Below are 21,752 nucleotides of genomic sequence, written 5' to 3' on the forward strand. Positions count from 1 at the left end.
TTGATTAGTGTTTAGAAACCAGGCAAACAATTGATTTAAAATAATTGGTAAATTATGATTAAATAAAAACATTTATACAAAAGAGTTTGTCATTGATATGGTTAAATAAATATTTGTAGAAGTAACTTATACTTGGCCCGGTGCCTGGGCGATGAGCTCTCTTGGGCTGGCTGTGGTTTCATTTTAATAAAGACCAGAAGGCATTCCAGGAATACATAATGCTCCCAGCCCATCCAATGTATATCTGGGGCTTTAGCTCTGCTCGCCACTAAGCCAGGCCCAGCTTTGCTTTGTGTCCCTCCCCAAAACACTCTCCTTGCTCAGGGCTGAGCCACCACAGCAGCGGCGGTTCTGAGGTGGCTCCGTGGGCAGATGGGAACATCAGCGTGCTGGGAGCAGGGATGGGATGTGCAGGCTGCTCTCTGGGGAAGCCTCGACTCTGGAGCTGCTGCAGGGCTTAGAGCAGCACAGCTCTTATCTGGCCCGGCTCGGTGGGAGATTTCCAAGGGCTTTACAGAGGGGTTAGCCTCATTATGGCCAGTGGGAGATAAGGAAACCGAAGAGAGACGTGCCTTGCCCAAAGTCCTGCTGCGGAGGGAACAGAAGCCAGGTCACCCCTGGCCAGGCCCTGTGGAGCCTCCTCGGCTCTCGGGGTGCTGCAGACTCGTCCCACCGAGCTGCACAGCCTGGCAGTGTCTGCACTGCCTGGGCATCCAGCTGCTCCATGGACCAAAGAAGGGGCTGGCGCAGCCCCTCTGGCACCTGCGCTGCCAAGGAGCTATGGAGACACCCCCAGAGTGAAGGGTGAGGGGGACACAGGCCAGAAAAACGGGTTATCTGGGGTTGGGGGGGATGCTGGCGCTGCCATTGCTTCTCTCCTCATTTCCAACCAGCCACCAAGTCACCAGTGCTTGGAGCAGCCAGACCAGGACAAACCCCTTCCTGCCTGCACTGGCCACCCAGACAGCAGCCAAGGGCTCACCGCTGCTCCAAAGCACACCAAGCTTGGCCTCGCATGCTCCTCATTGCCCTCAGCACTGGTCGTGCAGCTGCTGCACCAGTGCAGCTGGCTGGGGAGTCCTGCCCCAGGGGACATCACCCTGGCCCCAGCCTCACCCTCCTCATCCTCTGCCAGAGCCTGGGGGCTGAGGGCTGCCCGGAGGGGGTGCACATCTGGCTGGCAGTAAAGGCAGGAGAGCCACGGGACAGCACTCAGAGCATCCAGCAGCACAGCCTGAGGGAGGGAAGGCGTGCTTGGAGCCTTGCTGGGGTGAGCAGTGGGGCTGGCTACAAGAGGAAGGACACAGGCAGACAGATCTAGGCTTGGTTTGCACCATGCACGAGGCACTAGTGGGATGGAGAGGGGGAGTTCCTGCTGTGCTGGGCTGCAGCATTTGAGGCTTGCCCCAGGCACCCCTGCAAGGGGAGCTCAGCACCTGGGAGCATCCCGAGACATCATAACAGCCATGGGTGTGAGAGAAGTCCCTTGAAGGGAGCAAATCACCAGCTCCATTGGGAAACCATCCCCAGAATGTCATCTTAATGTGAATTAAAATAGAAATTTGCCTGCCCCAGCTGTGAAACACAGAAATTCACAGTCCCACTCACTGTACACCCCATCAGTTGTGCCCACAGGGAATTCACAGAGCTTTTCCCCAGTTCTCCCCACAGGGACAGGGGAGCCAGACCCTCCACTGCCTGTGAGTCCACCCCAGGGCCATGCTCAGGGCAGGCAGTGCTGCTGTGCTGGACCTCCCAGCGAGGCCAGAGCCCTGACCTTGTTGTCCCAGGAGTCAGGAGGCAGCTCCTGGTTCTCCCACCCCACATGCCATGCCTCTGGACAGCACGGGCTGAGTCTGGCCTGGCCCTTCCCCTGCTCTCCATGGGACAGAGGAGGTCCCTGAGTGCCTTGAGCTCCTGCCAGCACAGCCCACTTGACCTGAGCGCTGTGAGAGCATCACCCCTCCCCATGACCTCCCTCAAAGCAGCCTCAGTCCCTGAGCCTTTAACTTCTCCTTCACCCGCTCTGATCCCCTCTGCCCTCTGTCCTGAGGCTCCTGGGGCTGATGGAGTGGCTGCAGGCAGTGGCTGGTCTGTGTGCCAGGAGTGGCAATCTGCCCAGAGCTGGCAGTCAGGGACGAGTGCCAGTGCACCCAGGGTCCCTGCAGCCTGGAGCACACGGGGAGGAGCAGGCAGGGCCATGGGACATGGGACATGGGACATGGGACATGGGCCATGGGACATGGGACATCGGCCATGGGACATCGGCCATGGGACATGGGACATCGGCCATGGGACATGGGACACAGGACATGGGCCATGGGACATGGGACATGGGACATGGGATATGGGACATGGGACACAGGACATGGGCCATGGGACATTGGCCATGGGACATGGGACATTGGCCATGGGGCATGGGACATGGGACATGGGACATGGGCCATGGGACATCGGCCATGGGACATGGGATATGGGACATGGGACATGGGACAGGGGACATGGGCCATGGGACATGGGACTTGGGCCGTGGGACATGGGACATGGGACATGGGACACAGGACATGGGACAAGGGACATGGGACATGGGCCATGGACAGTCTCCAGCACGGTGCCCGGCTGTGGCAGCTCTCTGCACTCACTGCACATCAGTAAACACAACAGCCAGAGTTTCACAATCAAATATTTATGCTAGTAAAAAACATTTTACATAATATTTAAACAGCTATGTCGTCTCCCTATATTCATTCTCTGATCTTTCTGTTTTCACTCGGGATTGGAGAATTTAGTGTATTTACAAAGAAATAAATATTATGATGAAAACATCAGGCAGCTTAATAGTAGCTTTAGCAAAGTGCAGAAGTATTTTTGTGTTCATGTTGTCAATTGCATAATATCTTCTGGACCTTCATAAATTGAAGAACCTTGCCTGGATGCTTGCAGCTCTGTGATAAATAGTTCACAGCTCCAATTCAAGCAAGGCTGTCTGCTGTCTGAACTGGAAGAGCTCATGACATCTTTGCCATAAATTCCAGCCCTCAAGCTCTGTGGGGAGATAGGGTGGGGACAGACCACTTAAAAGCCTGGCAGACAGTGGCAAATTCAGGATATTATTTCAGGATATTTCAGGATATTCAGCGTTCAGTGGAATGCTGCTCTGATGGTGCTCACCAGGTGCTATCAGAAGTGAAGGATTGGACCATCCCTGCTCCCAGCTCCCTGACCATGACCTGGGCTAGGACACAGCCAGGATATCTCTGAGCTGATCCCTAGAGGCCACCTCTGCTTCACAGGGCAGAGACACTGCTGCCTCGCCAGCTCCAGCTCAGAAAGCCTCGGTTTGTCCCAGGTTGTGGAGAGGAATATCCGGATGGTTTGCCATGTGAAAGCCACAAGCTCTTTTTTGTGCAAATCACCTCCAACTCTCAGGCACGCAAAGAGAAGACAATTTCTCCTCAGGTTCCTAAAGGCCATGATGAGCTGGAGCTCTGCTGGTGCAGTCTCAGAGCAGGAGGTTCATATCTGCCCTGAATCCAAATCCACTAATGGCCAGTTCAGTGAAAATTCTTTCTCAGGGAAAGATTTCTTGTTCCATTCTCTATCACAATGATGACATCCTGGCTGTTGGCCTCTCCAAAGGATGTCCAGAGTTCCTTGTGAGCCTTGGCCACAGGTTTCCCTGTGCCCTTGGCTGCTGCTCCATACTCTGTATTGGGTATGAATGGAAGAATGCACTCCTCCTGAGCAGCAGATTTGTAAAAGCAACTCTCTTTCCAGCCTTCCCATTCCTTCAGGGTTCAGAGTTATGCCAGCCTGAGGACATTCAGCACAGAGCTGTGTGCCAGTACAGCTCTGTCCCTCCCCAGGGGACCCTGGACACCAACAGCTGCACAAGCACACAGCAAATTATCACTACTCTGCACACAGGATGGGCAGTTCAGACATCAGATCTGTCTTTTTGCAAAGCATGCTGTGAAGATTCAAGAAATAAGGCCATGGCAGGAGGGGTCTTTTCCAAATGGAGCTACCAGGTGCTAGAGAAAAGAAATCAAAGACAAACCAGTCTCATTCCCACAGGACAGGACAGTCTGAGCAGAAATGACTGGCAGAACACCAGGTTTGGGGAAACTCCCTTTCTTTGGCACAGACACTGTCACACACTGACCCCTCCAAGTCCCCACAGGGGTTTCACTGGAACTTCAGCTCAATTTGGTTCTTTTTCCCATAGTTGCAACTCTATATACAAACAATCTGCTTTAAAAGAAATCAGTCCCATAAACAATAGGGTGTGTTGGAAGATTAGAAGGGATGGCTTCCTGGGATCTGGTGGGCAGCTCAGATCTGATATCCTTATGATTCTGGGATGTGACTTCTCAGTTCAAAGGAATTCCCTGCCATGACTAATTTATTCTGGCATTTCAGGCTCACTCTTTCACTCAGTGCAGTCAAGATGACCTCATTTACAACAGAGGTGATATAGCAGAGCTGGGAAGGGGGGAATGGGAAGCAGCTGTGGTCTCTGCAGGGATCTGTGTGCCTGTGTCACCTTCCAGAGACAGGTGGCAATGCAGCTGGTGGCCAGGCCCTTTTCAGAGATGAACAGTAGTGCACACACAGCCAGGACACCAGGGCTGGGCAACGACAGCTCTGGAAACTCACGGGGACTTTGTGGGAATATTTCTGGGCTACCTAAAGCAGGCAGCAGCCAGGCAAATGGCTCAGTGTCTGTGGTGGCCTCTGGGGTTTAGGAGAAACAACTTTCCTGTTTCCTGAGGACACCAAGAGTACGTGTCCAAGGCTGACTCTCATGGAAGGACCATCACAGGGAGATACCAGCTCAGGACTGTGGGTTCAGCAGTTGAGCAATTTGCTGAGATGAGTCAACAAATTAGAGCTTGTTATAGGCTGTGTCACCTCCTAAGAAAGATGTGTCTCCATCCCCCACTGGTATCCCAAGGATAGGAAAGGAAAAGGAAAAGGAAAGGAAAAAAAAAAAAAGGAGGAAGAAATTGGAAACTCCAAAAGGGAGCAGGGATACCTGAGCGGAGCTTTGGCCAGCAGGAGCAGTAAATCAAACAGGAGTTTGCAAAGCAAAAAAGTACAAAGCTAAAGAAAGTACAAAGCAAAAAACCCCAAACTCTGCAGTTTGAGACACAGGGTATCAATGAGCCCTGCCTCGTCCCTGAGCTTTCATGGCATGGTTCTGCCGAGAGGTGGAGTTTGTTCGTTGTTGTGATTGTGATGTTAGCTTCATTAGAGAGGACATTTCTTAGGAAAAATTAGTGAGGAACAGGACTCTGGCCACCTTGCTAGACACTACAGTAAAACCCTGTTTGCCAGCTCAGCTCAATGCTTGGAGATCAATTTATTTAAATCATCTCTCCCCTGCCAGTGGTTAAGGACAATCCATCAGCTGTAGCATGAGCAGGAAATCACATCCAGCCCATGGTAAGGAGGGAGCTCAGCTCAGGACAGCCTCCTTAACCTCAGCTCTCAGGTAACAAGCAATAGGCCAAGAGGAAATGGTCTGGACTTGTGCCAGGATTTAGGAAAAATTTCTTCCGTGGAAGGGTGTTCAGGCTTTGGAACAGGCCATCCAGAGCAGTGGTGGAGTGGCCATGCCTGGAAATGTTCAATAAATGTGTGGATTATCTGCTGAGAGACATGGGCAGTGGTGGGCTTGGCAGTGATGGGTTGGCAGCTGGCCTTGGTGATCTTAGAGGGCTTTTCCAACCTAAATGATTCTGTGCTTCTATCACATGGACTACATGAGGGCAAGAGACCCGAGGAGCTCTCTGCTGTACTGGGATTCTGATGAATCAGAGCCTCTGAGAAAATGAGTGTAGAAGCCCTGAAATTCCTATCCCCATCCCAAACTGTTTAGGAGTACTTCCCAGAAACCACGGGATTAAAATAAAGTAAAATTAAAAAAAAAAAAATCCCAACAAAACTTCAAACCAGACCTGAAGTATTTTTATGACCTAGAGGGAATTTAGACACCTTCCTAGGTGAGACCCACATGTCAGGGAAGCCGAAATCTGCCCTTGCCTTAGCTTGGCTTCTACTCCTTACATTACATAATAAAAGGTGCCAGCAGATCACCCACTCAAGTGAACCACATGTGGGCTTGGAGAGCCTCAAAGGGTCCGTTTCTCTTTATTTTGCGTGTTTGCAATCAGCTTCTCTCCTCTGAGAGCGTCTTTGCTGGGTGGGGAGGGATGCAGCCTCCTTGGGGCGGCTGTGGCACAGGGCGCTGGGACCTCCCATCCCCGTGTCCGTGTGCCACGGCACGATAACCCGGGTGGATAACCCCTTGGCAAAGGCGTGGGCAGAGCAGCAGGGCTCTGGGCACACCTGAGCGGCAGCAGGGATGCCCAGGTGCCACCGGCCGGGAGGGCACCAAGGCGGAGTGACCTTCCCAAAGGCATCCTCTGGCCGGGACGCTCATCCCGACCGCATCCCTTCGCTCAGCCGTGGGAGCTGAGCCCCCCAGAGCCCCCGGGAGGTGCGGGAGCCGTGTCCCACCACTCTGCAAAGAGTTAAACCCTTCCTCTGTTGATATTTCCAGCGGCTCCCAAAGCCGGCGGAGACGGGGAGCGCCGGGATTGGCTGCGTACGGCCGGTAGTAATTAGGATCAGATATCAAACTTCTGTCTTTGCTAAGACCCTTTCCGATAGTCGCTGCTCCCCGCTAGACGGTGACATCAGCCAGGACACCCAGCTGCTGGCAGGGAACTGCGAGCGGGAGGAGGCTCCGCCGGCTCCGCGTCCATCAGCGCAGCGCTGCGCGGGGGGAGCAGCCGGTGTCCGTGCGGGGTCACTGCTGGATGGGACCAAACCTTACAAAGCCACTTGCTGCTCCTTGCCAGCCGGCTGTAAAAGCACCCAAGAGCCCAGGAGAGCTGGATGAATCCTGAGCGCCAGCCACCACGGCTTGCTCGGCTTTTCCCCGTGGAGGAGTTAATGGTTTAAGTGAGGGGCGCCTGGATCTGGTCCCTGAGTCACCATGACTCTCCTGGGGTCTGAGCACTCCTTGCTGATCCGGAGCAAGTTCAGATCAGGTAGGGAAAACCTTGAGATTTCTCTTAAAACTTCTCTCTCTGTCAAGCAGTAGGCACAGAGTGTTTTGCATTAAATGTTCGGAAGCAGCATGTGAGCAAAAGACTCGAGGGGTTGTGGAGCTGTCACGGCTTTGCTCTTACAGAGGCTGTTCCACAAGTGGAGAGACGCATCTCCCTTCCTCTCTCTTGCTTTTTTTTTTCCTCCTGGTTTTTCGCTGTCTTTGATCTGTGTCTGTGGTTTATTTCGGTAAAAGTGCAGCTCCCGGTTCTCCTCTCCAGCCCTGCTGCGAAGGATTTGGGCAGGGAGCCAAGAGGGCATCTGGGATAAACAAGGTGCCTGATGCCATCCGTGTATTCCAGGTGCTCTTGTGGGTCTGTGTGGGATAATCCCGGAGAGGCCGGGCCTGACACCCTCTCTGACAGGCAGGCAGCCGAGCTCCTTCCATTAACTTGTGACTAATTGGAGAAAAATGAATTTGAAGAAATGCGTCATTTTTAGAAGTAAAAATAACAAATGGAACATGAAAAGTATTTAAAGTGACATCATCAGAGAAATAAAACCAGAGGCACACAATTGATTGCCGCTCGCGGAGGGTTTGCAGTAAAACATGCCTCCGGCTCTGAGTCAGGGGAAGCACCAGGCAGGGGCTGCTCCAGGGACGTTCACTGAGTGAAGGTGAGTGAAGGTGAACTATGGGACAGCCGCTTCTAGAGCAGCCCCTCTGCTGGATGTTCATGCCTTTAGTCACTGGCTGCACCTATTGTAAGTATGCTCTCCTTGGGAGTGGGTAACCTGACTTGTTGCTTTGTAAACTTTAACAGTAATGCCCAAAAAAGTTGTTCTCAAGGTGCTTTCTCTGACCTTCCCAGAGGTAAAGTTCTCCCTGGGAATATTATCAGTGAGGATGTACAGATAAATCAGCTGCATGTGCTGTACGGGATGCTTTCAATCCAGACGGGGCAGTCACGCTGGAACATGCACCCGCTCTGGCATGTCACCCACGCCGTGTGTGTTTTTGCCTCCTTACTCATTGTAGATAATGAAATGGGAGATTTATGGTACTGATGGGAGACATGAGTGGTGTTATCAGGATCTCTTAGATAGCTGGGTGGTCAACTTAAACTTTGTTTTCTCAGCAAATACAAAGTTGGCAATTGGTTGAAAACCCCAGAGTGTGTGTGCAAACACAAGTGTCCTAGTCTGGCTGAATTATACAAAGCCTGGGTCCAGGTCTTTGGTGTGGTTTCCATATCGCTCTGATCTTACATTTCATTAGATTAAGTCATTCCTTAAATTTTGTTGGTATATTATGGTACACTGCTGTTCATTTGAAAAAAATCTCAGTCTGTAACAATTCCTCCAGCATGTACAAAGCAACACTGCCACCTCCCTGAGGAGCGGAGGACGGGCTGTGCATTGTCCCTGCATTCTTTTCAAATGAACCAGGATTGTTTGTAAGGCTCATTTCTGGTTTATTTGTAAGCTGGCTTTATTATGGCACCAACAGCAGGCTCTCTAAACATATTTTTCAAATGATTCTCCAAGAAAAGTAAACTTTGTGGGTCTTTGCATCCATAAATTCTCGTGCCTTTCAGCATTTCTAGGACAGTTAATTTGTGGGGCATTCTTTGGTTCGTGATTTATTCCCACAACTGCTGTCCCTTGCTATGGCCTGGTGAAAGGCAGGCTTCCCATTTGACAAGGTTTCTCTGCCTGTTGATTTTGTTAGAGCCGGGCTCACCAAATTCCCAAATGTGTGTCTGCACCTCGCTGTCCCCAAGGCTGTGACCGCTGCTAACGTGGGACATGGCCACAGCACAGCCCTGGTTATCACAGTGTGTGAGGAGGGAGGAGACCGAAATGCTGAGAAACCCAAATAAGTCAATAAAGCTACTTCCAGTCTGTGCTGGATTTTTAATAACATGGGGAACAGAGAAAAAAAAATAAGGTAATACTTAATGGACTATTTTTTATTTGCAAAGCCTCTGTGGCACAGTTTCCTGTGGTGTCCTGCTCTGTGTGCAGGCTTTGTCATCTGTAAAGCCCCACAGGGATGGCGGGAGGTGCTGAGCTCGGATTTACCATCCTCCGTTCGCTTGGAAGAGGGTTGAAAGCCTCAAAGAGCCCATGGCCGTGCCCCACACTGCCTTGCATGGCTCAGGGGCTGTGAGAGGGGACAGCAGCAGTTCCAGAGCTGTGGAGCTCACAGAGAGGTGGGAGGGATCACCCCGAAATGCAGAGCCCACGGAGCCATGCGCCGCCGCTTTGGGAACGCTCTCAGCCAGCAGGTGCAAGGCTGTTTGCTGCCCAGGTTTGGGAAGGATTAGCTGTGCTCCATGACTCATGATGAGCCTGAATCCCTTCTGAAGGATTCCAGGCCAATATCGAAGAGGGCTGAAGTAAATCTTAATAACTAAACTTTTGCTGTCTCTGCCTGGCCTGCACACGCCAAGCAGCTGGAGGAGCTCTGTGAGTGTGTTTAGGGGAACTGCAGGTACATTACTTGTTTTTCCTCCTCCCAGAACCCCTTTCATCTCTGTGCTATGCACCAGGAAGAATGTGGAGCAAGGAGGTGGCAGCTAGAAGATGGTGGCAGTGGTGTGGCTCCAGGGTCAGCTCTCCTGTCCCTCATTTCCACACAACAGCATCAGTAGCAAGCAGGAGTGTGTTTACCCAGAAAAGGCTGCTGTGGTGGTGGAAGTGGCTTTTCTCAGCGTGCCCAGCATTCATCCCTTGAGTGCTGCAGTGGTTTCTGCTGTTCTTGTCTCTCCCATGGTCCCAGTGAAGGACCAGCACAGCTATGCCATGAGGAGGGACAGTGGCTATTGCAGTGCCAGGCATTTAACCACTCCAGAGGGAAAATCAGCACCTTGCTGCAGTCCTGCAGGGTCCTGCTTCCCTTCCTCGAGGAGCTCTGTGCCTCTTTATTTTGTCTGTTTGGCCAAAGATAAATATTCTGATCTGAGGTCATCCTGACAAATTTTGCAGGAATGATGATTCTTCAAATCTGCCATGCTGTCCCATACGATCCAGCTATCAATGGGATTGCACTAAATCAACAGGACATCAAAGTGCTGTTCCAGAAACACATTTAACTCTTCCCAGAGATGGTCATTTATGTGATCTCTTGCTCTGAGTACAAACCCGTTGTGCTCCAGCAGAGGAGAAGCTTCGGCATCAGACAAAGCAAAGAAAGCTGACAAATGCAGATCCAACCTTAGCCCCGATCTTTTTTTTTGCAGCTATATGGCAAGAGCTTACAGGGCCAACATCTGCCTAACTTCAGTGGTAATACAGATAATTGGTGAGAAGTGAAAGTTTAACACTATAAATAAAGTTCTGCATGGCTTGGCATGGGGAACCAAGACCTAATTGTGGACACATGGGTGTGGGTTTGCAGAGAAGACTTGCCTGGCTCCATGGAGGGAAGTATTCATGCTTACACACAGGGCCTGAATGAAACTGAGATGGGAGAGGAATTTATTCTGTCTGCCTCTGGTGGCCAGAGCAATTTGGACCAAAATCAGCAGGTCAATAAAGGCAGAAGAGAATAGGTCTTGGTAGGGTGTTTGGCCAGGCGTGTTGGCAGAACCTTTATTTTGATTTTCCTGGTGTCCAAAGATAAAGCATGCGCCTGTGTTTCCTCTCAGATCATGAACTCATACAGGTCACAGTCAGTGTGTGTGTGTGCAAACCATGGCCTTGCTGTAACTGATGAGAATGTTTTGGGAAGTTTTTGTAAAACACTGTCTTGTTGTAGATCAGTTTGCGGTTGGTTTCGTTTTTCTGGCCTCTCATCCCTCAGTGTTTTAATGGGCAGTCGTGTTTCTTTGTCAGTCAAGCATGTGTTGTAGCACAGATCAAAGGGGACATTGTCTGGGCTGCTCATGGGGGTGCTGAAGGGGGGACTCCAGGGGGAGAGTCTGCTCTCAGGACATGGTTAGGTTAGGGTTGCACATTACATTGGATTCAGAGGGATTTCACAGCTGGTTGTGCCCATTTGGTGGTCTGGGCTCCTTGCTAGCCAGCTGTGCTAGCCTAGAGTCTTTTCCAAGGTACCTGAAGACCTGGATTTGGGGTTAGAAATGCAGTTCTCACCCATGTAGAGATTTTTCAGTGCAGTCTCCCAGGTAACACACACTTGTAGCACATCTGTCTGTTAGAAGTAAAATGCCCCCAGCTCTGAAGTGATATTGCAGGCAGAGATAAAGCAATGCTCACCTGGGAAGGGACTGACAAGGGTTATCCATGGCTCTCCTGGCTGAGCAGTGCCATTTCCAACTTCATCTCTGCTCACACAGGTCCCACAGAGGCCACGTTGTCAGAGGATAACACAGGCCTGGAGACAAGATGTTACAGAGAAATCTCTTTGTGGCTCATGGCTCTGGGCAGAGCAGGTGGGCTGAGATCCATGGAGAAGCTCAAGACAAAGTTTGGCCAAGCTGGCTTTGCAAAACAGCAGCTCCAGAAAAGTCCCATGAGCAGCACCAAGGAGGTTGGCTGGCTTGTCCCCCACTCAGAATCACTCCAGGTGATGCTGCCTGGCTGGGAAGGAGCCCCACACTCTGCCCACATCCTGCTTTGAGAACAGACTCCTGCTCCTGGGGCAGCTCAGAGGAACAGACACCACTGCCACAGCCCTTCTGCACAGGACATTTCTAGAAGCCAATATCAGTGAGTGGGACTTGTGCTAGCGTAGAAGTGAGGAGCATTTCTAACAGAAAAACTTCATGAGCACATTCACTGGGATAGGTCTGCCATGTCTCTCATCATCCCAGGAGGGTTTCTCACGGTGGGGTACCCCAGCAGGGAGCAGGATTGCTGAAAGAAAGGCTGGTGCCAGCTGGTGGTGGCACAGGATGGCCAGTGTGCACCGCTCCTCCCTGCCTGGCACTTCTCACCATCCAAACTGCAACAAGGATGCTGAGGGGTGGGACAAAGATTGTCTCTTCAGTGCTCCAGCCACCACTTTTCATGTGATAAATGCTCCACTGAAGTGTTAGCAGAGAAAAATAAGAATGTTCTTGAAAATTTAATTCCCATACAGCACTCAGAGCTCAGGCCTCCAGACACGCAGCAAAGGAAGAGGAAAGGAATGCAGCTGGGTTCAGACACAGGGAAAGAAGCAGCTAAATGATGGTTTGGATGGTGCCAGGGGCTGCTCCAGCCTTGTTTTTAAGCACTGTTGGTTGTAAGGGAAAGGTGCAGGACCCAAGCTGGCATCTGCCAAGCTGCAGTGCTGCCTCCGAGGCTGCCTCCCTCTTGTGCAGGGATGTTCAGCATTTTTGACTGACACTGTCCACTACATTTCTTCAGATGGTTTGCAACAGGTTTTGGAAATCCATAGAAATATTTGAGAGTCAAGTCATGCATCCTACTGCATGAGGAGGTCCAGACTGGGATGAATATTTGGTGGCTGAATAAATCTTTCAACTGTTAAGTGTGTGCTGCTCCTGGAAGTGGCTGGTACTTGCACTGGCCTGTCCTCACATTATTTGACAGCATGCCCTGAACAGACAGGGCTGGATAAAGTTTTCCTCCTCACCTGTAGCTTAAGGATGGGCCAGACTTAAGGGGATTTTTAAGTTCAGCATGGCCCATGTTGAACTCCCTTTCTAGGGGAGGTGACCTGCCCATGGAACTGCTCAGAGCAGTGAGTGACACTGCTGGCTCCCAGCCTTTCTACCCCTCAGCACAAAAACCAAACTGGAGACAAAATGACTATTCCAGATCCCCTCTGTGACAGTCTATGCCCAGGGCAGGAGGCAGAGGAGAGGCTGTGAGGTGGAGCAGGGACCAGCTGCAGGGGGGATCCCCCAGCCTGTGCCCTGCTCACTGCAAGGCAGTGGGATCTGGGAATTTGGGTGGCCAGGTGCTGCTCCTGCAGTAACAGAGCTGTGGCAGTGAGAGCCACAGGTTTTCATCACTCCCTGCAGCAGGGCAGATGATGAATCCTACACCCCCACCCGGGAAATCATCATCACCTTCCCAGCTATGGCCCAGGGGGATTTGTACCCTCTCCTTTTCCTCCTCAGCAGCCTGGCTGACAGCTGGCTGCCCCGGGGGGCTGCTGGATTGTTTGTTTGCTGGGAAATAAGCAGAAGCAGCAGGGAATGTGGCCCTGAGTGCACAGGCTGCTGGAATCCCCCTTGCCCATGAGGATGTGGTGCATCACTTGGTCTGGCTGGCTCGGAAGTTGCAGTGAAATGGTGCAAATAATTTGGCACCCGTGGGAGCTGTGAAGGGAAGTGATGGAGGAGCCTCACTCAGGATATTTTACAGCCTGATGGGGCACTGCTGTGTCCTTGGCAGGGTGGTGTGTGACTGGAGAAGGCTTTGCTGTCTCTGATTCCGTTCATAATGTGATGTTGTGTGTAAGTTGCCTCAGTTGAAGGCAGGTTGCTCTAATGCCTGGGGCACTGCACCAGGATAGGAGAGTAGAGAACCATTCTTGGGTGAGCAACAGGTTGTTTTTATTCTTGGACAGTTTCTGACCCCCTGTAGCTCACCTATTCCATAAAGATCCATCTCTTCCTCAGGGAGAGTGCCAAGCTCTGCACAATTCTTCAGGATTGTGAGCAGTCACAGGGAAGGTTCTGGGCAGAGAAAGTGGGGTACAGCTGACCCTGTGTGAGGCCCCAGCCAGGAGCTGGTCACCTTTAACCTGCCTGCACAGCCCAGGAGGAAACACGGGCACCCCAGAGCATGGGCTGTCCCCTTTGGTTTTGAGGGGCCCTGAAGGGGTGACTTCTGCAAAGGGGGTGCAGATAAGTTGTTACCCTGATTTTTAAAAGTGTTTTCTTTTATAGTTATTTTGAAAATTTTAAAGTTCTCATAAAACTTCTTTAACCTTCTAATAATGTTTGCATATTTGAAAGTCAGAGTTCCCACACCATTTCATATAAAAATAGAATAATTTGCATATTTCTCTGTAAGTAGAGAGAAATTATTAATTAATCTTTAAACCAATAGAGTTAAAGAAGTAATAATTCCATCCTCCTATCCACAACGACCTTTAGAATTCTATAAATACCAGATGTTCAAATAAAACACACTTTTTTTTCTCTTTTGAACTTACCAAACTTCTGTGTACTCATTTTGTGTCCGACAACAACAATAACTGGGTGCAGTGTAGGTGCCCAGAGAGTGAGGGTCCAAATCCACATCCACAGGCAGAACCAGCACTTACTGAGGGTGGTGCCATGGGGCAGAGGAGGGTTTCAACCCCCCTGGCAGCAAGGTTTGCCAGTGACTTCAGCCATCAGCTTCACCCTGTGTTAAGAAGAGCAGCACACATGCACAGACTTTACCACATATTCAAGGCTACATTTTTCCCTCGCAGCAAGAATCTATCTTTGGTGTCCAAAGAAGTGCTGGAATTTGGCAGGAGATCATTGTCCCATAGGAAGCCTTCACTAAACATTTGCTCTGAATGTGAAAGATGGTTTGTACAGAGGACACGGAAAAGTCACAAGCAATGGCATCTCAGGGAGCCCCCTGCTTTGGGGACTGCTCTGGAAGGGATTGGTTTTCAGCTCCATCCCACACCCAGGAAAGCTGTGTTGTACATGAGCTGTTGGCAGAGCAGGTTGCTCCCAAGGACAAAAATGCTGTTCTGCTTTTCTTGTCCTTCCAACCCCAGCTCGTTCCGGGCAGCTGAGGAGGAGCAGCCTGGGGCTGTGCTGCTGGGCAGGGAAATGTGTGCTTGTGTTGTGACTGAGGTGTCTGTAGTCCTGGCAAGCCGTACTGAGCTTCCAGCAGGAAACAGGGAACTGAGTTTTGTGTTTTACCTTGTGACACGGGTGTCCTCTCGAAGATTTGCAAAACCAAAGGTGTAGAAGATGACACTACCTCAAAGTACAGGCATGTTCCCAGGGCGATGGGATGAGCTCAGTTGTTCACAAGGCTGGTCCAGCAGCAGCAGGGATCAGTGCCACACACAAACCCACACACCTTGTCCCTGTGTTAGCACCTCAGAACAATCCTGCCCCTTTCTCTGACCCTCTCTCTCTGACAGTTTTACAGCTACGGCTCCAGCAGAGAAGGACCCGGGAGCAGCTGGCAGACCAAGGCATCATGCCACGTGAGTATCTTCTGCTGCCCTTGTCACCCTGGCTCAGGGGGCTGTGTTCATCCTGGCACTGCTGGGGCACGATGTGGCACCAGCTGCCTGCTCAGACCCCACAGCTCAGAGCTTCCAGGGGGCTGCAGGAACGAGATATCCCCGGTGCTGCACAGTGCATTTATCACACAGACTGCCACGGCCCTGCTCAGACTGAAGTCAGGAGAGATGCTTGCCTTACACCATCCAAACCTGCAGCTGCAGAGCTCCCCTGTCCCAGAGGTCACTGTAGCAGGACAAGCAGATCCAGCTCAAGCAGAGGACTCACAAAGCTGTTCACAAGGCAAGGGCAGAGAATCTCCTGCCCTGTAAAGGCCAGGAGTCTCTGTGACAGGATGAGGAAGCTGGGGAGGAAGGCAGCTCTGGGAACTGCCTTGGCCCTGGTGCACAAAAGCAATCCCTGGAGGACTGAGGCATACCCAGATCTGTGCCCAGGCAGGACCCCACGGCGCAGAGCTGTCAGTGCACACCTGAGGCAGGGAACCCCACATGTTCCCCCTCTGACCCCAGCCACCCCTGCTCACCTGGCATTCCAGCTGAAGGACAAACTCCAGGACAGCGTTATCATGAAATCATTCTGCACCAGAAAGGCAGCTGCTAGAGCCCAAAAAGTCAGTGAATGAAAACCATCCCCTTCTGCACCTGCAGGTGCATCATGAAAGCTGTAGCACCAGTGGAGAAAGGATGTTGGGAGCTCAGCCCTGCTCAGTGGAATACTCCATCCTGACCTAGCTCAGGCTCCATGTGCAAATCTGTGCTTACCTGGGACCCAGGTAGAGGATTATCCTTTCTGTCTCATCAAGGACCCCTTGGGTTCGCTGCTAAGATCACAATTTTCCAGAGGCTGTGTCACTTCTGTCTCTTCTGGTTGTCCTTGCAGACTGTGATGGAGCTCTTGCCTAAGCAGCAGAACACCACCTCTGTAAGAGCATGGCTCTGGCACTGCTTGCTGCACCCTGTCCCTCCCCTGTCCCTCCTGGAGGATTGTGCTGAACAACAGACGCCTTCTCAGGACATTCCTGTCAACACCAAGCATTAGAAAACTTGAGCAGGGTGACAAAAATCAGGACTGCCAAAATGATCAATGGTTTTGAGACTGATAAATGCATACTCTGTCAATTTTTCACCTGCTTATTTCTTTAAGCATTCCGATTTTATGCTGCCTGCCATGAAAGAGCAGGCACTTTGATCACAGGACTCCAGGAGCTGAAGCTTTGGACAAAATGCTGTGATATTTGTTAGAATAATGCAAGAACATGGGCCAGCATGAAAGGTTTGTGCACCTGGGGCTGCTCTGCGAGGCTGCTCTGTCACACGTGGCACCCGACACCTCAAACCTTACACACTGCAAAGTATTCAGCCAAAGATCTTTGATGGCAACTGAAGGGTATTTTCCTCTTACTTACAGCTTCTTTGCACTCCCAGCTTCTAGGCTGACATTTTGCAGTCTGGTTTCTGTCCAAGAAGACCATTTTGGGAAACTTGAGCACGGTTCACTCACTGAAAGTAATAGAAGAAAAGGCACTTATGCCATTATAAAAACAAACACGCAGAATTTAACTGCTGAATTTGACATCAAGAGGAAGTGTCAGATGTTAGCATTTAATACATGGGAGCCCCAGCCAGTTTCCCCATGGCTTGGGCATGTGCAGACATTCCTTAGGAAAAACAAGTCTTTATTAACCATATCTCCCCATGCCATGTTGGTTCTGAGGACCAGCAGGCGAGTCCCCCTGGCTGTGATGGACTGCAAAAATACCTGTGCTTGACGGCCCTCCTGCTGTACACAGCCACCACCTCATCCTCACTGAAGCCTTAAAACAGCAGTCCCCAGGTGATCAACACCCCACACAGCACCTCTGCCCTTCTGCCCCCAGGCCCGCACCCATTTCATGCTGAAATGTCCTCCCCTGACGAGTTCTCTGAACTGGTATTGCTAACAATGTCTTTATTTGTTCTGCAGACTGATACAAGCTGCAGCACCCCCAAAATTCCTCCAAAAATCTTGGTCGATTACTAAACTCTGCAGCACTTGGTCAGTGCCTGCAGCACACTGCCAACATCAGTACCTCCCATCAGCAGGGTTGGGAAAGTCATCTCTCTGCTAACTTCATTTTCATGTGCACTGTTCAATGTTGCTTCTGATTCAACCAGCTGCCACCAGTGCTGGTGGCTGCTCACCTAGTGTGGCACAGCACCACCAGCTTGTCTGTCTGTCTGTCTGTCTGTCTGCTTTCCAAGTGGCAGGAGCAGGAATGTGCCTTCTGTGCTTTTCTGTCATTCACTGGATGGTCCAGGGCTTGCCTGGGTGTTGACTACCAAAAGCCAATTCAGAGGGCCCCCAAACCTTTTCTGTTTCTCCCCAGTCTTCTTTTCATCCTCCCCTAGACTGATGGAGGATAACAAGGCCTGCATGAAAAATAGTTTCTGTCTTTATTGGATCCCATTCAGAAGATGGAAAGAGAATTTCTGTTGCCAGGCAAAGAGTTGCAGCAGACTGTTTTTGTGGGTCAGGACACCTTCCCCTTCCTTGTCCCAGTGGTAACTGTTAGTTTTGTCTGCTTACACAGTCAGAAAAGAATTTTTGTAGGATGTGAGAAGTATTAACCCCTTCGCCATGCAAATTCTGCCTCAATTTCTGCTGCACCACAGTGAAAAGGGAAATGTGCAAGATTCTCCATGGGTCCAGTACAGGCTGCTCCGTGGCACTGGTGTTCACTGCTCCAAGAGCCAGGGATTATTGGCCTGGTTTTGGGAGCACCACTGGGTTAATCCTGCCTGAGTCAGGAGATGCTGCTTGCCATGAGATGTCCCATGTTACACAGCTGCTTCTGAGGGGTCAGGGGACAGGACAAACATCCAGTCATGGTCAGTGACAGAAGATGGATAAAGGACCACTGGAGGCTGCACTGCAGACCCCGAGAGCTGAGGCAGGTGTTCATTTTCCTGCTGACCTCCAGCCTTAGTCACCTACAGGTTTCACTTTCAGCTGAGGTCCCTCACAGGTGTTTGCTCTTCCCAGATCTGTCTTCTGGAGCTGTGGTTCCTTCCACCACCTGCAGGGAACATGACAGGGAACAGATTTATCTGCTCTCTGACGTGCCCCACTGTGTTTCAAAGCCTGCACCCCTCCCTGCCCACGTGCCTCCTGCTCTCCCCATGCTCTCCATCCCCCCTGCTCTCTTGCCATGGACTGGCTGAGAGCATGGGATTTCCCAGAGCTTTCCTGAGTTATTTTTAGCCAGCACAATAAAGAGAACAGCTAGTTTGTGTTGCTATTTTTATGGCACTCATTAAAATGCTGTTGCTGAATATCCTGGTAGCTGCTTGCTTCCGCTCCTGTGCTGACTGCTCCTCTCTCTTTCCTGTTGCAGCACTGAAAAGCCCATCTGCATTCCATGAACAGCGAAAAAGTCTGGAGCGAGCCAAGGTAACTCTGCAGCCCTCCCAGTGAGGGAACACATGGGCTTGCTTTGCATGAGCCACCGGGTTTGACAGCACCTTCCACACTGTCCCCTCCTCTGGCACCCTCCACGCTGGCCCAGTGGCCAAGGATGAGGGGCAGGGCACCTGCTCTGCTTCCAGAAATGTCTCCAGGCTCACTAATGCTCTGGAGCACCCTTCTCTGAGCAGGGATGGCTTAAAAAAGGGCAAATGGGGCATCTGTGTGCTGAGCTGTGGGGTTTTACAGGAGGCTGTGGGCAGGGCAGGGTTCAGCAGGGCTTTGGCAGTCCTTGCAGTAAATGTCCAGCCGGTGCTGCGGGTCACATCCACGGGCTGCTCCTCCTGTGCTGGCTGCTCTGCACCCCTGCAGCCAGGTCAGAGCGGGGCCAGCCCGAGGGAACACATCAGACAGCGTTCAGGGCAACGCAGGGGCCACTTGCAGCCAGTCCCCAGGGAGGTCACACTTGTCACCAGGCAGGAGCTCTGGCTTTCAGCTCTGCAGTGCAGCTTGCCCATCAGGACACAACATTCAATGGGGAAATGGGCCAGGCTTCCCTAAACACTGCCAAAGGCAGTAGCCATTTCCAGAAAACTGCAAAACTCTGGGGTCTGAACGCTTTTTGGGAAATCACGTTGGTTTTCCAGTCACCAGCAATGCAGCCTTGATCAAGCTGGAGGGATGGTCCCGGAAAGGGAAGCAATTAATCATGCAGGTTTTGCGTGGACACAAGAATTTGTTCCATTAATCTGCAAAATGTGCTTGCAGTCACATGAGAAAGGACCTTTGCAAGGAAGAATGAGTGTGAAATACAGGGAAGTGCTCTTCTGAACTTAAACACACTCCAAATCACTTGCCCCAAGTCTCCCGGGGTAATAAATGGCGAACATAAGAAATACAGCATGACTCTGAAAGATTAGTATGCTTAAAAAATTTTAAGCAATCCAAAGTATCCTTGAAGTGTCATATATTTTACAGTTAAAGTATACATTTGTGTCTCTTTGTCTTTCTCTTCAAAAGCTTTCACTGGCTAGTTGCCTGGGGAAAGGGGAAGGATGGTCTAGTCTATCCCAAACCATGGGCAAGTTTAGAAAGTGCTAATGAAGACACAGAGCACAGCCCATAACTAACATTATTCCCTTGCAAATCTGCCCTGCTTAGACCTGGGAAAGGGAAGATCAGCAGCTGTTTCCAGACAGTTACTCAAAGACATTTGTTGTTTAGCTGATAACCCCCAAGCTGATGTGCAAACAGAAATAAGAGAACTGCTCATGCGTTGTGAAAGCTCCTCTGCTTCAGCTGATGTTAAAAGAGGTCACATCTGAAGGGTTCATTATTTGCACCCCAGAGACACAAATGCAGCTTATTAACAGGCAGGGTCCAAAGGAGCTGAAGTCACAGCAGGAACACAGCTGTGGGACAGCAGCTGGAGCTGAGCCCAAGTCTGAACCTGACCCAAGGGTTAGCTGGAAATGCATTATGTGAGTTTAAATGCACTCAGGTGCAGACACCAGCTTGCTCTGACCTGGCAGAGGAACCAGGCAAACCTACATGGTCCAAGCACGGGACTGTGTTGGTGGAAATAAGCTGTGAAAAATATGGGGGAAGGGTAAGGCGTTGTAAAGACTTTAGTAAATAAAATGTCTATTATTTATTTAAACATGTCACTGGCTATGTTAGAGGCTGGCAGCAGGCCAGCGCTGCAGACTTTGATGTCCTGTAATAGATTCTGGGGTGGAGGACAGAGTGCAGGCTGGCTTTCCTGGGGCTGTCTGGCTCAGCAGGGCTCAGCACTCACCCCAGCACAGAGGGGCTGCAGGGTGGCTGTCATGGCTCTGCCCCAGAGCAGAACAGCCCCACTGGGCAGCTCACAGAATCCCAGAAACCCAGAATCCCAGAATCACTGGGTTGGAAGGGACCTCCAAGATCATCGAGTCCAACCCAGCCCCAACACCTCAACTCAACCCTGGCACCCAGTGCCACATCCAGTCTGGTTTAAACACACCCAGGGATGGTGACTCCACCACCTCCCCAGGCAGCCATTCCAGAACTTTATCACCTTTCTGTAAAAAACTTTATCCTAATATCCAACCTGTATTTCCCTTGGTGCAGCTCAAGGCTGTGTCCTCTGCCTCTGTCAGTTCCTGGAGAAGGAGCCCAGCCCCACCTGAGCACAGCCACCTTTCAGGAGCTGTGGAGAGTGACAAGGTCCTGACTAATGTGTGAGCACTGACAGACACCCACTGCCAGTGATGTGCTCTGGTGCTCTCTGAGCTGTGCTGTGAGCTCTTGGCCCCTGATTCCCAGCCCAGGCTGCTCTGCTGGAGTTTGAGCACACTACTGTGTGCATATTCAGAAATGTGTCTCTTTTCTCCTGCAGCTCTTTCAAAAGCTGCTTTGCATCCTGTGCCCCAATAGGCATCTCACCTGTGGGCAGACCAACCTCCCCTCAGCCCCCTCACTGATCTCAGCTCTGACTCAGGGCTGATGTCTGCAGCTGCTGCCCAGAGCCTTCCAAGGACCCTTTCAGATGCAGGGCACAGAGCAGGGCTGAGTTACACCCTGTGCTGTGCCTCCCCTGCTGCTTTGGGGCTGTGGGTCAGCTGCTGACCACTGGGTTCTCCAGAGCCTTTTATACTTTCCTAATGCATGGAGTAACTCATTTCTGCCTAAGGCCCTGTCCAGTGACCACTGCAGGAGCATCTCTGGTGCATTAAGTCTTCATCCACTGCAGTGCTTAATCCTCTGGCTTAACTGTGGCTAACTGTGACCTGACCACAGCCCTTCCCAAGTGTCCTTCTTGAATCTGTAGCACATGTATTTCAGATCTTCAGTCGTGCCAAATCATGGTGTACTGTAATCAGTTAGCCTTGAAGGATTCAGAATGAGGGAGTATGTCTTCCATCATTCAAGGCATTAACTAATATATTGACTAGCAGGAAAAAATTGCTTTGTAAAAGGATTTGATTTATTCTTCTGTTTAGACTCTGAGCCATTTCCAATTCCTCTAGTGATCCAAAGCTATGCTCTTTTTTTATATTAGTCTTATCCAGACCAAATTTCTCTGGCTTGCATGTGAGAAAGCCATGGGAGATAATGTCAAAACATGCTTTGAGTCAAGCTGCA

General features: G+C 51.0%; 1 protein-coding gene across 1 annotated transcript in view; it reads left to right on the plus strand.

The window, feature by feature from the left end:
- Nucleotides 1–21,752, plus strand: part of MYOCD (myocardin) — a 90,258-nt gene that overhangs the window by 50,377 nt on the left and 18,129 nt on the right. The window contains exons 2-3 of the mRNA XM_072937066.1: nucleotides 15,080–15,145; nucleotides 18,559–18,614. Coding sequence (XP_072793167.1) covers nucleotides 15,080–15,145; nucleotides 18,559–18,614 — 122 coding nt within the window. The remainder of the gene's footprint in view (nucleotides 1–15,079; nucleotides 15,146–18,558; nucleotides 18,615–21,752) is intronic.

The sequence above is a fragment of the Taeniopygia guttata genome, chromosome 18 (genome assembly GCF_048771995.1).
Source record: "Taeniopygia guttata chromosome 18, bTaeGut7.mat, whole genome shotgun sequence".
In the NCBI taxonomy this organism is placed as follows: Eukaryota; Metazoa; Chordata; class Aves; order Passeriformes; family Estrildidae; genus Taeniopygia; species Taeniopygia guttata.